The sequence below is a fragment of the Pseudopipra pipra genome, chromosome 21 (genome assembly GCF_036250125.1).
Source record: "Pseudopipra pipra isolate bDixPip1 chromosome 21, bDixPip1.hap1, whole genome shotgun sequence".
Classification (NCBI taxonomy): Eukaryota; Metazoa; Chordata; class Aves; order Passeriformes; family Pipridae; genus Pseudopipra; species Pseudopipra pipra.
In genome coordinates, this window is record NC_087569.1 from 5,951,445 (window position 1) to 5,964,915 (window position 13,471).

The 13,471-nt window shown below is 53.1% G+C and overlaps 2 protein-coding genes across 3 annotated transcripts; both read right to left on the bottom strand.

The window, feature by feature from the left end:
* Window positions 1-452: 452 nt before the first annotated feature.
* On the bottom strand, window positions 453-7,563 carry PHKG1 (phosphorylase kinase catalytic subunit gamma 1). 2 transcript variants are annotated; one of them, XM_064677865.1, is made up of 10 exons: window positions 7,423-7,563; window positions 5,301-5,434; window positions 4,826-5,001; window positions 4,463-4,517; window positions 3,773-3,838; window positions 3,411-3,574; window positions 2,750-2,840; window positions 1,753-1,906; window positions 1,547-1,672; window positions 453-764 (listed from the first exon to the last, which is right to left on the bottom strand). In XM_064677865.1, exons 2-10 carry the CDS (start codon window positions 5,381-5,383, stop codon window positions 513-515), a joined length of 1,167 nt encoding a protein of 388 aa, XP_064533935.1. In that variant the 5' UTR covers window positions 5,384-5,434; window positions 7,423-7,563; the 3' UTR covers window positions 453-512. The 2 variants fall into 2 exon arrangements, with proteins under 2 accessions (XP_064533935.1, XP_064533936.1); XM_064677866.1 differs by having other exon boundaries at window positions 5,301-5,417; window positions 7,423-7,561.
* Window positions 7,564-9,108: 1,545 nt separating this feature from the next.
* CHCHD2 (coiled-coil-helix-coiled-coil-helix domain containing 2) lies at window positions 9,109-11,642 on the bottom strand. Its single transcript, XM_064677868.1, has 4 exons — window positions 11,477-11,642; window positions 10,698-10,944; window positions 9,924-10,077; window positions 9,109-9,418 (listed from the first exon to the last, which is right to left on the bottom strand). The coding sequence occupies exons 1-4, from the start codon at window positions 11,524-11,526 to the stop codon at window positions 9,408-9,410; spliced, it is 462 nt and encodes a 153-aa protein (XP_064533938.1). The 5' UTR covers window positions 11,527-11,642; the 3' UTR covers window positions 9,109-9,407.
* Window positions 11,643-13,471: the final 1,829 nt, after the last annotated feature.

The window sequence follows — 13,471 nt, forward strand, 5'->3', positions numbered from 1 at the left end:
AAAAAGAGGCACCTTTATTTACCCTTGAGCAGTGACAAAATAACGTGTTTGCTGGTTTCTAAGTGCACAGGTGTCACAAACCAGTGACCCACCTCTCCCAGGTGTTACAACCAGCACAAAGGCTACAAACTGTCTGTGCAGGAGCTCTGCACCAAACCTGATGGGAGGAGGAGCCCCAAGCACGTGGGTGGGCGGGGATACCACTCAGGGCACTGCTCATCAGTCCTGCACCTCTGACTGTCCCAAAAGGGTCATGCTGTGGTGCTGGGCTTTGCCAAGGGCTGAGCCTTCCCTGTAGGGAGCTGCAGCTGGTTATGCCTCTATTAAAAGGTGGCTTCTCCAAACCCATTCTTACAGTGGGACAAACCCCAGGGGCAAATTGCAGCTGGGTCTGCATTTGCACCTGACCCCAGGCCAGCGAAAGAGAAGGAAAGAAAAAAAGAAATCCCCACTTCGTTTCCAGAGATTTTACTCGCCTATCGAGAGCCAAATCACAGGCTTCCACAGGGTGATCACAACAGCTCTTCCTCGGCTGCCAGGGTCAGCAGGATGGCCTTGCAGGTGTTTTCGAAGAGGGCAGCCCTGTTCTGGGCCTCCCCCTTCTTCACCCAGTGCCGGTAGGTCCTGAAGGCACAGGCGTCGATGAGCTTCCGGACGGGCTTCAGGGCGTAGGGGTCGCGCACCACCAGCTCCCTGGTGACCGCCTTCACCAGCCGGTACTGGTAGTAAATTCGGACTGAGGCCAGGACGGTCAGGCAGATCACCTGCAGCACAGGGGGACAGGCTGGAATCCCTGGGCACTCCTACAACACGGCCAGGTTGGCCCCAGCGTGTCCCATGCGGCCGCTTATCCGTGTGGAGGAGCTGGGAGAGAGCCCGGCTCCTGGCACGGGTGTTTAGTCCATGAGGGGCTGGCAGAGGGCATGGATTTGTGCCAGGGAATCATAGAATGGTTTGGGTTGGAAGGGACCTTAAAGCTCATCTTGTCCCAGCCCCCTGCAGTGGGCAGGGACACCTTCCACTAGACCAGGTTGCTCCAAGCCCTGGCCTTGAACACTTCCAGGGCTGCAGCATCCACAATTTCTCTGGGCAACCTGTGCCAGGGCCTCCCCACCCTCACAGAGAAGAATTTCTTCCTTATATTTAATATAACCCTGCTCTCTGTCAGTGTGAAGCTATTCCCCCTTGTCCTGTCACTCCAGACTCTTGTCCAAAGTCCCTCTCCAGCTCTCTTGGAGCCCCTTTAGGCACTGGAAGTGGCTCTGAGGTCTCCCTGGAGCCTTCTCTTCTCCACACTTAACAACCCCATCTCTTATATGTTTTTTTTGGAAGGAGAGGCAAGTTTTCTCTTATTTAACCCCCATCCTGTGATAAAGCCCTTAGGAAGTACCAGTACACTGAAGTGCTTGGATAGCAATCCTCACCCAGGCTGCCGCATCCTCCCAAAGCCCAGCTCCATCAGCCTTGCTGAACTCCCAGTTTCTCTCGGCTCAGCTGGGAAACCCCTCCTCCCGCTGGCTCCTGCAGCTCCCAAGCTCCTCCTCACCTTGAATTTCCGGAAGGGGCTGAAGTGCCGGACCTCCTCCGTGTCGTACTGCTGGAAGAAGGGGTGTGCCAGCGCCTGTCCAGCCGTGTACCGCTGCCGGGGGTCCACCACAAGGAACCGGGAGATCTGCAGGGGGACACCCAGATGTATCCCAGGTGTCTGCAACACCCCCCTCCACTCCGATTCTTCCCATCCCAAGCACCTACCAGGTCCTTGACGGTGTCGGAGCGGTCGTCCCACTCCGGGGAGCTGAACTGGTAGTCCCCGTTCATGATCATCCGCAGCATCAGCATCTGCTTGCGGTGCCAGAAGGGAGGGGAGCCGGCCAGCAAGGTGTACATGATCACCCCGGTGCTCCACCTGCAGGCAGCCCAAACTGAGCCTCCAGCCCCCCATGTGGCACCTCAGCGGTGGCTACACTTGCCTTTGCCTCCCTGGAAAACCAGGAGGAAACTGCGCTGGGTGGTGTCAATGAGGGCAGCTGAGCTGCGGCTGAGGCTTGTTAACTCTGAGGGGTGATGAGGAGCAGGGGCTGCCCTGCTGCTGGGGAGGGGTTTGAGCTGAGCTGATGTGGAGCTGCTCCCTGGATGCTGCAGGACGAAGCTGAGAGATGGAGGTATTTGCCTTTCTTGGGTTTTTTAGGGGAAGGAGAGGATGTGGGAGGGTGGGATGCAGTGGTGCTCTGAGATGTTCAGCTCAGGCTGTGGTGTGCAAAGTGTCCTGCCATGGCAGTTAACAGTGATATTTAAACTGGAAAGGGACTGAAACGCCCTGGTGTGTTTTGAGTGCTTGGTTACGGCTCTGACCACTGAGGACCTGAGCCTGAAGCCAGCAGAGATGGTGGCAAAGTTCCTGTGGGGCTCTGACAGGCTGTCCTGAGCTGGCTGCTCTCCCAGGGGCTGCCTCGGGTTCATGTATGTTTAAACAAGGTATGTGATGTGTCTTGGAGCTCAGCTGAGTTGACTTTTATGAACAGAAAGTGTTGCTTTGCTTCCTCCCTGATGGGGCAAAGGCTGCTTCTCCCCCTGCTCTGTGCCTGAGCTCCATGGTCACCAGGACAGCCCCTTGCAGCTGCCAGGGTTGTCATTTAACTCTTTTCAAACACTCTAATGGGTTTCTATTGGCACAACTCTGGCTGTGCCTCAAACCACGTGTGTTTTGGGAACAGCCCAAGGGGAGGTGTGGGGGCAGCGTCTCACTCACATATCGACCTCCTTCCCGTAGCCTTGGTGCTCGTCATCCATGGAGCACTGCAGGATCTCGGGGGCCAGGTATCCAGGTGTGCCACAGATCTCTGAGGAGACAGGGCAGAGCATCCCCCTGAGCCACCCAGGGGGGTTGTGCCACCCCCACCCACCCCCAAGCAGTCATTGAGGGAACTGGATCCCAGGTGGGATCTTTGCTGTGGGATGGTGCTCCCAGGAGTAACTGCAACTCAGAGGTGGCTTTTCTTGGTCAGTTATAGTGGCTAAAAAGTGAGTGAACAGAGGGATGGGGATGCTGCTGGGAGGGAATGCCTGTTGTTGGATCTGTGGCTCTTTGCAGGTACGAGTTGGGGGAAAAAATGTTGGGCAGTACATGGATGGGGTAATGAGGATCAACTCATTGATGGAGGAAAAAAGATATGGAAAGAATAGGATGGTTTTCCTAAGGGGCAGCAACTTTTTCATGGCAAGGAAAGCAGTGTGGAGGCCAAGGGCAGGCAGAACTTGTGTGTGAGCAGGAGAGCACCCCAAGACCAGCACCAGTTTGCACCCATGGCAGAGACTGGCCCAAGGAGATAGTGGGGCTGGAAAAACTCCACTGACTCCCATGGGCACTGCAACAACATTCCAGCATCACCCTCACCTTGCCATCCTCCTACCTTTGAGCTTCTCATTCTCGTTCAGCTGGCAGGAGAAGCCAAAATCTGTCAGCTTAATGTTCATGTCATCATCCAGGAGGATGTTCTCCGGCTTCAGGTCCCGGTGGACAATGTTGATGGAATGGAGGTACTGGATCACTTCCAGCAGCGCTCGCATGATCTTCCTGGGGATGGATGGCAACACTTGTCCTATCCCAAATGCACCACGCTCCCAGGGATGGGGATGGGGAGAGGGACACAGCACAGGAGCACAGCCTGGGGTGCTGTTTTGTCCATGGGTGCCGTGCTGGCTGCAAGGTTGTCCCTCAAGACCACACTGTGCTTTTGCAACATGATTTTCAGCCATCTGCCTCTGGCCTTACCTGGTTTCTTTCTCACTCAAGGTGACTTTCTCGGTGAGGTAGTCGAAGAGCTCCCCTCTCTTCATCCTGCACGAGGTGGGGGAAATAGAGTCAGGCAGTGGCTGAGCTGTAATGGCAAACCAGGGTGGTGGCAGCCAGGGGTTGCTGTCCCTTAACAACCCAGGGCACCCACTGCACAAAATAAGCAGCTGACTTGTTAGTAAGAAGAGGTAAAAATGCCTTTATATATTTCTGTAAAACATTGGGTGGCAGGAGAAAAGGCTGTGTCTAGAGAGGGCAGGTTTTGGACAGAATCACAGTATTGTTAAGGTTGGAAAAGACCTTTAAGATCATCAAGTCCAGCCATGAAAGATGGGACAGGGACGGGGTTCTCGCAGTGCCATCCCCCTCCACTGACATCCATCCCACTGCCCTGGCATCAAGAGCTGTGGCATCACAGACACCCTGGTCCCACTGAGCATATAAATAACCCACAGGGGTGCATGACAGCTCCCACCAAATGTTACAGGGAAACCTGAGCTGCTGACGGAGGGGAAACAGTGCTGGCAGCAAGGCTGCAATGAGCTGGCTCGATTCTACCTTAAGCAAGAGCTGGTTGTGCCCCAACTTTGCCCTGTCTGGGCCATAAAAATCTGGGGCCAATCTGCAGAGAGGGAATGGGCCTGGGATGCTGGGCAAGCTGGTACTTACAGGTCAAACACCAAGAAGAAGAAGGTGCTGGATTCATAGCTGTCCTTCAGCTGGACTGCAATAAAACAAGGGGGCTGTGAGCACAGTGTATAGCATTTTCCTGTCTGTTAACAGGCTAAAATTGCTGATTTAATTGCTAATAGAATTAATGAGGAGTTGATCTGCACTAGTGTTTTGGCTGGGAGACAGCATGGGCACTGCTGGGGTGTGTCGAGGCAGAACAAACAACACTCTGAGCAGGTGCCCTGTGTTGTGTTACGACCATCCGAGCTCTGACCTTCCAGGGATTTCATCCCTGAAACCCTTCCTGGGGGACACACTGGAGAATTAAACAGGGCAGAAAACCCCCTTGCCCTGACTTACTGACGTTGGGGTGGCCCGAGACTTTGCGGAGGATGTCGATCTCCTTCGTGGTGGCTTCCCGCAGCTCCTGCACCTCCTTGGGGGAGATGTTTCCCGCCGTGATGTCGATGATCTTCACGGCATATTCCTGCCTGGTGGTTTTGTGGATGCACCGACGGACGACGCTGCTCACCCCCCTGCCAGGGACAGCACAGACAGGATGGGGGTTCCACCCCTGCCCACCCCAACCCGACCCCATGGCCGTGCCATCGGCACCTGGGCCGGTCGGTATTTCATGCACGAGCGGGTCTCGCTCTGTCGCCCTGTCTCGGTGGGACAGGAGGTTTTTGAGCTGATGGAAAGTGCTGTTCCATGCTATTTTTAGCCCCATGCTGCTGTGGGCCCTGTTTGTATCAGATTCCCAGGGAACACTGTTCCTATCGGGTACTGGAATGCGCGAAACCAAAACAAGCTGTTTGCCAAGAACAGGCTTTACCTGCCCAAAACCTCCTTCGGCTCATATTTTTCATAAAACTCCTTGGATGAGTTCCAGTCTGGTAGCTCTTCTTCCTTGGTCATCTCTGGCTCCTATCTGGCAGCACTCTGGGCTCGTCTGCAGGCACAAAGGGACTGCAAGGAGAAAAGAGTGAGGACAGGCACTGGCTGCTCCCGGGGCTGGGACTCTTGATGCCTTCTGGAGGAGAAAATACTGAGGAGGAAGGAGGAGGAGGAGGACAATCCTGGACCAAAGACCAACAGGATTATTTTTCTGGTTGGAAAAGCCAAGCTTTGCCCTTGGGACCTTGTGCAGATCCCACTGAGAACAGGAGAAATCCCACTGGATTCCCCCATAGCCTGGCTGTCCCAAGGGGCAGAGCTTACCCCTGGCTGGGGCAAGGCTTTGGGGAGCACTGCAGCACCTCAAAACCTGATCCCTTCCCCACACCCAGCTCACAGGGCAAGTAGCAACCTTCAGGATCATCACCCAATGCCAACACCACCCAAAGTCCCTTGCCAAGCACTGGAATCTGCCTTTTTTTTCTTGCCTTTTTTTTTTTCCTTATTATTTTTAAGATGACAAAATTATCTTTGCCTGAGAACAGGGAGGAAAAAATAGTGTTTAAAGGGAAGGGAAAAGGACTAAGGAGGGAAAACAGGTGGTGAGAGCCAGTGAAGCAGCAAGAGGGGCTCAGTGGGTCAGTGTGCAGGTGGGGAACTGAGTGCTGTGGGGTCAGTCAGGGCCAAGCCAGCATGAGGACAGCAGCTGAACAAGCTTCCTCAGCCACTTGTGTGCAGCTGCCAGCAGGCTCCAAAACTCCTGTAAGGCTCTTATCTCATTTCTTTTTCCTATTTCGGGGTTGGGGTTTTTTGCCAGAGGAGGAGCGGTTTGACAGTATTTTGGAAGGGGTGTGGGATATCATCAGTACTCCTGATCCTTAATTTTTACTGGCTTTTCCCTTTAAGCTCTGGGAACTGGATGTTTTCAGCTTCTTTCTGTGCCCATACACGGAGTCCAAGCAATTAGGATGGAAAGCAGCTCTTACAAGCTTGGGCAGCAAAACTGTCACTTTGGGGTGACAGTTTGTTGCTGGGCAGGGGAGAGAGGCAGGCAGGAGATCCCCAGTACTGCAGGCTTTTCCTCACCCCCCCTCTCCAGGGCACTGGCATCTCTAAGTACATTTAAATCTCATTATCAGTGTGTATCTGTCCTGACCTGGTTGTAAAGACCGATGGGGTGTTTTGGGTGTCTGGCTGTTGCTGCTGGGAGTGATGTCTAACACGGGCTGTTCTAAACAGCCGTAAGTTCGACTTCATTTATAAAATGTTAGCCGTTGGAAATATTACAAGCAATGCCAAAGCAAGCCTGAGCTGGAATTATAAACGAGAGGCGGGATCAGGAAGTAGGGAAAATAAAATATCTCTGAGGTGGAGGAGAACCAACAACTTTGATTCTTTTTGAAGTGAAAAAATCCACATCCTGGAGGGGTTGGTGTTGTGGGGAAGGGCTGGAGGTTGGGGGGGTGCATCCGTGGAGCACTGCCGGGAGAAGTGTGGGATCCATGTGCCGCCTTCTCCCGGGACGAGAAAGCCCGGGAGTTTGTGCATAACACCCTGGAATTATATAAGCAGCCGGTCCATGGCACTAACGGGATACGCTGGGACTGCAGGGAAGGGGCAGAGGGGGCAATTTTCTCTCTGGGGGAGACGCGCCGGGCATCGCCCCCCGCCCGCAGCTGCCACCGGGGAGGGGGTCCAAAGTTCGCCTTCACCGATATCAAATAACGTGCAAATACCGACCGGGATAAACCTGGAAAGCTCAAGCTAAAGTCAGCTTTTAGGCCGGTTTTTAGCACTGGAGCTCCCCCCTCTCGCCCCCGGCCGAAAACCGGCTCCAGCAGCGCCGCCGACCCCCCTCCAAGGGAGACGGGGGGGGTGTTTCTACCGCGACCCTCCCGCCGCCGCACCCGGAGACAAATAAAAACGCTGAAAAAACAGGAGTTTTGCGGGGCAGCGACACCCCCACACACACACACACGCACACACCCCACCACCACCACCAGCCCCTTTTTCGCCCGCCCCGAACGCGGCCGGTCCCCCCCGCCCCGGCGGGGCCTCACCTCGCTGAGGGCGGCCCGGGCTGGGCCCAGGCCTGGCGGCAGGAGCCGCCGCCGGGATCCGGGCGCTCGGGGCCGGGATCCGGGCGCTCGGGGCCGGGATCCGAGCGCTCAGGGCCGGGGATCCGAGCGCTCAGGGCCGCCCGCCGCCGCCCGGCCGCGGATAAAGCGCAGCGCGAGTTGGCAGCGGCGGGCGCCGGGCGGGCATGGCCGGGCAAGGGGCGAGGGGGGGGCCCGGGGGCCGCCCCGGAGCTGCGGGACTTCCCCGCCGCGCCGCCCGGGTTTAATTAACCCTTGGGCGGCTGAGCCCCGCGGGGCCCCCGCGCCGCTCGCTCCTCCCGCGGGGGTGTTGCCGTGCAGGCGGCTGCGGCGTCCGGGATTCCCCCGGTGCGTCGCCGGGCCCGCCCGGGGGCAGCGCTGCGGGGATGGAAAGGGCGGGCGTGGGGAGCGTGGGAGCGTGGAGTCGTGGAATTATCAAGGTGGGAAAGGAGCTTCGAAGTCATCCAGTCCAGCCGTGCACCCGGTAACCCCTAAACCACATCACGCAGCTCCTCTTGAACACCTCCAGGTATGGCGACTCCACCACCTCCCTGGGCAACCTGTTCCAAGGTGACCTGACCACCCCAACAATGAAAAAAGTTTTTATAGTATCTAATCTGAATTTCCTGTCTCATCTTAAGGTCATTTCCTCTCACAGATTGGCCAAAACTGGTTTTATTTCTGTTGCACCTCGGAAGTGAGCTGGGAGCTTCATCAGCAGAGGCAAAGCTACTTGTGTCACCAGCCCTCATTCCTCATGTGAGGTGACCCGTCCCCCAGGAGTTGGACTTCATGATCCCGGTGGGTTCCTTCCAACTCAATATTCTATGATTTTGAACACTGATTTAATCATTTCACTTCCAGGAACTGCAGATGAGAAGCGGAGGGCTTTAGGAACAGGCAGAATATCCAGCAGCATAAAAGCAGTTCAGGAAAAACAGGTCATGCCATATTTTTATCAGGAATTGCACTTTTCAGAGCAGGGTTATTCCCCACCACACTCCCATGTAGGAGTACACCCTATCCAGGGTTTACCAGAGAAGTGCATCAAGGTGTTTACTCTGCAAGCTCCAAGGATTTGAGCAAGGCATGAGCTGGTTGCTCCCTCCGATGGAAAGAGGAGGGTTTGCATTTTGCAGCAGTAAATACTCTTAAAATAGTGATGATTATTATTCTTGGTTCACGCAGCAGCAGTGGCTTTGCCACCTGCCCGAGCCAGGCAGGAGGGAAAGGCCACAGGACCATCCTCTAATCTTTCAGCCCTCAGCTCCTGTCACAGGATGAAGGAAACACCTACAGCTTCTGTGTTACTGGGAACTGGAGTGTGATGCTCAGAATCCCTTGAATCTGAACACAGAGCTTGTTTTTAAGGTATACAGGAGGTTGCTGGGGGACTGACACCCACTGTGCAGAACAGTGTAGAGTCAGCCACAGCCTTCCCTGTCACTACCCATTTCCATCAGCAGAAGTTGCCTGTGGGGTGCAAATGCTCAAGGAGGAGATACCTGGCAGGCAGAGGTAACCACTGAGCTACCAGCATTCCTGAACTCCTGCAGCTCCAGCCCTCCAGGCACCCTTGCTGGCAGCACAGCTGCCAAAATCAGTTCTCACCTCGTCACCCTTCCACTCAAACTCAACAAGCACAGATGGTACTTCTGGAGAGAGAAGTTTATTCATACACCATATCACATATATCCAACATGAGCAGCAAACCAGTGAACTCACATTAGCTCATTCTGCTTTTATTGTTCCTTCTTCCATTTTGTGCTAAATTAATCTGCGGCTGTTTGTTAAGTTGTATCACATCAGAGGCAGCTATGGCAGGATGAGTGTGAATATATGAACTAACAAGATATCAGACAGCTTTAAACTTTATTATTGAAGCTTTTTTTTTTTCATTCATAGGTCAGTTCTTGAAAGATGGTCTTCAGCAGCCTTGTCCTGCAGGCTTAGGCCAAACCTGCAAGGTAAGGAGTTATGTCAGTAAGTTTTGGATCCCTGAATGGCAGCTGGTTTTCCTTGCCATAAAGCAGATTTGCTAGGATGTTCCCCCTTCCCCTCATCCATTTGCTAGGACATGCTGAACTGCAGACACCAGCAGAGCACCCTGGTGTGCAGCATCCCCACCCTCCCAGGTCAGGATGGTTTGGCTGTTGTCCTTCCTACAGGCTCACAGTGCCCTGTTGATTCTCCAAGTGTGCTGCTGCCACTTTCCCATCAGCTTCAATCCATGCACCAGCACAAAACTTCAGGAATTCACCCCCTCTCCACCCCATCACCTCCAGCTACATGTACAGTACCAAAGCAGGAAGCCCAACAGAACAGCAGCTGCTTTACCTGACTTTGGTGCACCTGCCATCACTCCCCATTCCTCACCAGACAGATCAAAACCCCAGGACATCATTCCCACAATAATTCTACTGATTAGCCCATTTAGTAGTTTACTGTCAGCACTGCCTACTTACCATTAGCAAACCTGCACTGCTTCAGCACCTCGCTGAAGCCCTCACACAGCTTGAGGTCAGTCTGGTTCTGTGCACACTCCAGGAATTGTTTGATCTCGTACTGGCAAGGACCAGCCTGCTGCTGCTGCTGGGCAGCCTGAGCTGCCTGGGGCTCCTGAAACAGCACACAACCCTGTAAGGGCCCTTCCAACAGCTCCAGCTCAAAGCCAAACCACCCCCGTGCTGCTAGCTGAGGTTTCTTCCCTGTGTTTTAGTGAAAATGTTGCTTTTTAAATGGAAAAAAATATAATGGGCTGAAGTACAAAGTAAGTTTCCAGCAGAGGCATGACACATTCAGTGTAGTTCTTTAATTGAGAAACACTTGGGTGATTTTGGATATGCTCAGGTAACTCTGAATGGCATCTGGGCAAAAAAATGTCTGAGCAGCACAAAAAGGTCTTGCAATAGATCTTACCATCATCAGACCTGGAACATGGAAGTCCTGCCTGAATAAGGGGAACACTACAGTAGAAAACAACACCCTGCCACAAGCATACATCACTCGTGCATCCTTCTGAGCTACTTTTAAGATACTCATGGTGAGTGTGGTGGTTATCTTGGAGATTCAATTTAACTACAGACTATATATGATTATATATATAGACTATATACAGAGAGATTATAATTATATACCCTAGTTGTGACTTGTGAGGTGTTTTATGTCGCTAGCAACTACCTCAGCCCGTAGGCTGATCTGTCAAGGCACTAGTGGTGTCCCGCTGTGCTTCCCCTCACCTGGTAAGTGATATCGGGCCGAGCAGCCTCGTGGCCACTCCCTCCACTGAACCCTCCGGTGATGGCGTGGCCGATGGTGTGTCCCACGGCCGAGCCCACGGCGACCCCGGCGGCGGTCGAGGCCATCTGGGCCATCAGCCCTGGCTGCCTCGGCGCCGGAGCCGCCACGGCAGAAGGCGGAGCCGCGGCCGGGACCTGGGCCCGAGGAGCCGGCGCTGGGGACGCGGCTCTCATCGGCGGGGCCCGGCTGCGATGAGAGAGAGAAACCTCATATCACTATCATCATCATCATCACTCCAAACCGCTCCGGGCAGAGCCCACGTGGCTGCAGGGCCAGGAGGTCACTGTCCCTCCGGAAGAGTCACAGAGTTACACCCCGAGGGCAGGAACTCGGTGTTCTGGTGAGCGACTTATGCAAGACAGGGTCATATTTACAGGTTTCTTTCTGGCTGTTTTAAAGCCTCGCCGTCCCCCCACTCCACAAAGGACTGCAAAATCTTGCGCAAAAAAATGAGGTATGACCCAAATGGGGTTGATTAACCCTTAAGGGTTAATAAGGCCTTAAAGTCCAGACGGGGGATGGCCAGGCCTTGTGGCCGAGCAGACCCACTTCCACCCCCCCAACAAGCACCCGGTCCCGCTCCCCCAGAGCCACCGCAGCTCCAACCCGCCGGGCCGCAGCGGCCTGTCCGCCATTGCACTGCGGCCGCTGCGGCCTGCGCGGGGCCCTCAGGAAGGAGAGGGGACGGAGAGGAGGAGGCGGCCCGGGTGGCCCTCACCTGGCGGGGGGCGGCACCCGGGACGTGCGGCTGCGGCTGCCCCTGGGCATGGCGGCGGGGAGCAGAGCAGGAGCAGGAGCCGGAGCGGAGGGAACTCGGAAGAAAGAGAAAGCGCGGCCTGTCCAACACCCGCCCGCCTCCTCTGAAGGTCACCGCGTGCGCGTCACTTCCGCGTGCGCGCGGGTGGCGGTGGGCGGGGCCTTGTAGAGGCCACGCCCCCTCCGCCCGCCTGAGGGGACGCGCTGGAACCCCCGCGAGGGGCCGCGATGGCGGCGGAGTCTGCGGTGAAAATAAACGCGTAAAGGGCGATAAACCCGCGCCTGCGGGACCCTCAGGGCAAAATAAACACGTAAACGGCGATAAACCCGCGCCTGCGGCGATAAACCCGCGCCTGCGGGACACTCGGTTCAAAATGAACGCATGGACTGCGGTTTAAACCCGCGCCGGCGGGACCCACAGTCGCAATAAATACCTAAGCTACGGTTAAACGTGTTCCAGCCCTCAGGGAATCGTTCTCTGTGGAGAAGGAACCCGCCCAAAAGCCCTTCAGAATTCAGCCCTTCGGTAGAATTGAAGGTGTTGGATTTTAGCCCAGAGAAGACTGAGGGGATCTCATTAATTATAGGTATATATACATGTATATACACAAATATGTATATATAAAAATATGTACGTATACATGTATATATATGCATATATTTATATAAATATGCATATAGATATATATGTGTATGTATATATGTGTATATGCATATATATAAAAGATATCTATATGTGTATATATGTATCTAAATGTATATATGTGTATACATATCTAAATATATATTTTTATACATTGAAATATTTTTATATATTTATATATATTTTTATATATAAAATAAATAATTGTTATATATAATTTATATATATATATTTATATATATGTATGGTACATGTATGATATACATATATGAGATATATGAGCTGCCCCCTCAGCTCCATGCACAAGGTCATCTGCATGGGCTGACTCTCCCTGCTTTAGAGTCACTGTCTACTTGGAGAAATGTATTTTTTAATCAATTTATTCATTATTGTATTAATTATTTTTATAGACAGCAGCAATTATAAGGGATACGTCATGACAGCGCCACAGTCACCAGCCGTGGTAATTCATGACAAAAAATTGCTTGTTCACAGTTTCTGCAGTTGTAAAGGAGGGAGCTGTATGAGATTAGTCATTTCAACATCTGTGTCAGGGGATGTAACTCTTGTCTGATGAAGGAAGCATTAAATTGTGAGTTTATATAGTGGTAATCCAGAAGCACAGTTAAGAAAAGCAGTTGTTAATGTCAAAATTATTAGGAGATAAATATAAATAACATTTCATGTTCTCCTGTGTACGTCATCTGCAATCCTTTCCCATTGTCTCTCTCCCCTTGTTCCCATTGACAGCAAATCGTGGCACAGAGAGCGGGAGATTTATAATTTTGTTTATACTTTTTCCAGTGTTCAAACAACTCATTTCTTAATGAGTGGTTTTCTCAACTCTTTTTAATTAATGGTTTTTGACTCCCTTTTTTTTGCTGGCAGAGGGATTCTTGGTGCTTGAAGTCATTTTGCAGCGCGTCCCTCTTTGAGTTGGTTTTGTTCTGCGGAACAATGAGGGCAGGATGGGATGAATGCTGCCTTTGTGCTTTGTCCTCCTGCCTTCCTTGGGAAAACTCCAGAGCTTCCTTTTGTACTGACTCACTCCCGCATCTCCTAATGCCCCCAATAACGGGCTACAAGGAACTGGGGAAGGGCGGGAGAAGGAGTAGCTGGTGGCCACTCCCAAACGCAGCAGTACCAGTGGTTTTGGTGGTGTTTACAGTGAGCAAAGATTGTTTATTTTCAGCTGCCGTGACTTTTGTGTGAGTAGACCAGAGACATTGGCTGGTTCTTCAGCTACAGCCAGGTGTTGATGCTGCTTTTGATAGAAACCAGAGCCATGTGAAAGAAAGAAGATCCAGCCTTGAT

What these genes read in the sequence shown, in the direction of transcription:
- PHKG1 (XM_064677865.1), bottom strand. Translation starts at nt 5,383, where the DNA reads ATGACCAAGGAAGAAGAGCTACCAGACTGGAACTCATCCAAGGAGTTT. An exon ending in CCGAAGGAGGTTTTGGGCAG is followed by an intron (nt 5,002 to 5,300) that starts GTAAAGCCTGTT and finishes TGTCCCTGGCAG; the next exon opens with GGGGGTGAGCAGCGTCGTCC. An exon ending in CGAGAATGAGAAGCTCAAAG is followed by an intron (nt 2,841 to 3,410) that starts GTAGGAGGATGG and finishes CTGTCTCCTCAG; the next exon opens with AGATCTGTGGCACACCTGGA.
- CHCHD2 (XM_064677868.1), bottom strand. Translation starts at nt 11,526, where the DNA reads ATGCCCAGGGGCAGCCGCAGCCGCACGTCCCGGGTGCCGCCCCCCGCC. An exon ending in CGGGTGCCGCCCCCCGCCAG is followed by an intron (nt 10,945 to 11,476) that starts GTGAGGGCCACC and finishes CTCTCATCGCAG; the next exon opens with CCGGGCCCCGCCGATGAGAG. An exon ending in GGCCCGATATCACTTACCAG is followed by an intron (nt 10,078 to 10,697) that starts GTGAGGGGAAGC and finishes GTGCTGTTTCAG; the next exon opens with GAGCCCCAGGCAGCTCAGGC.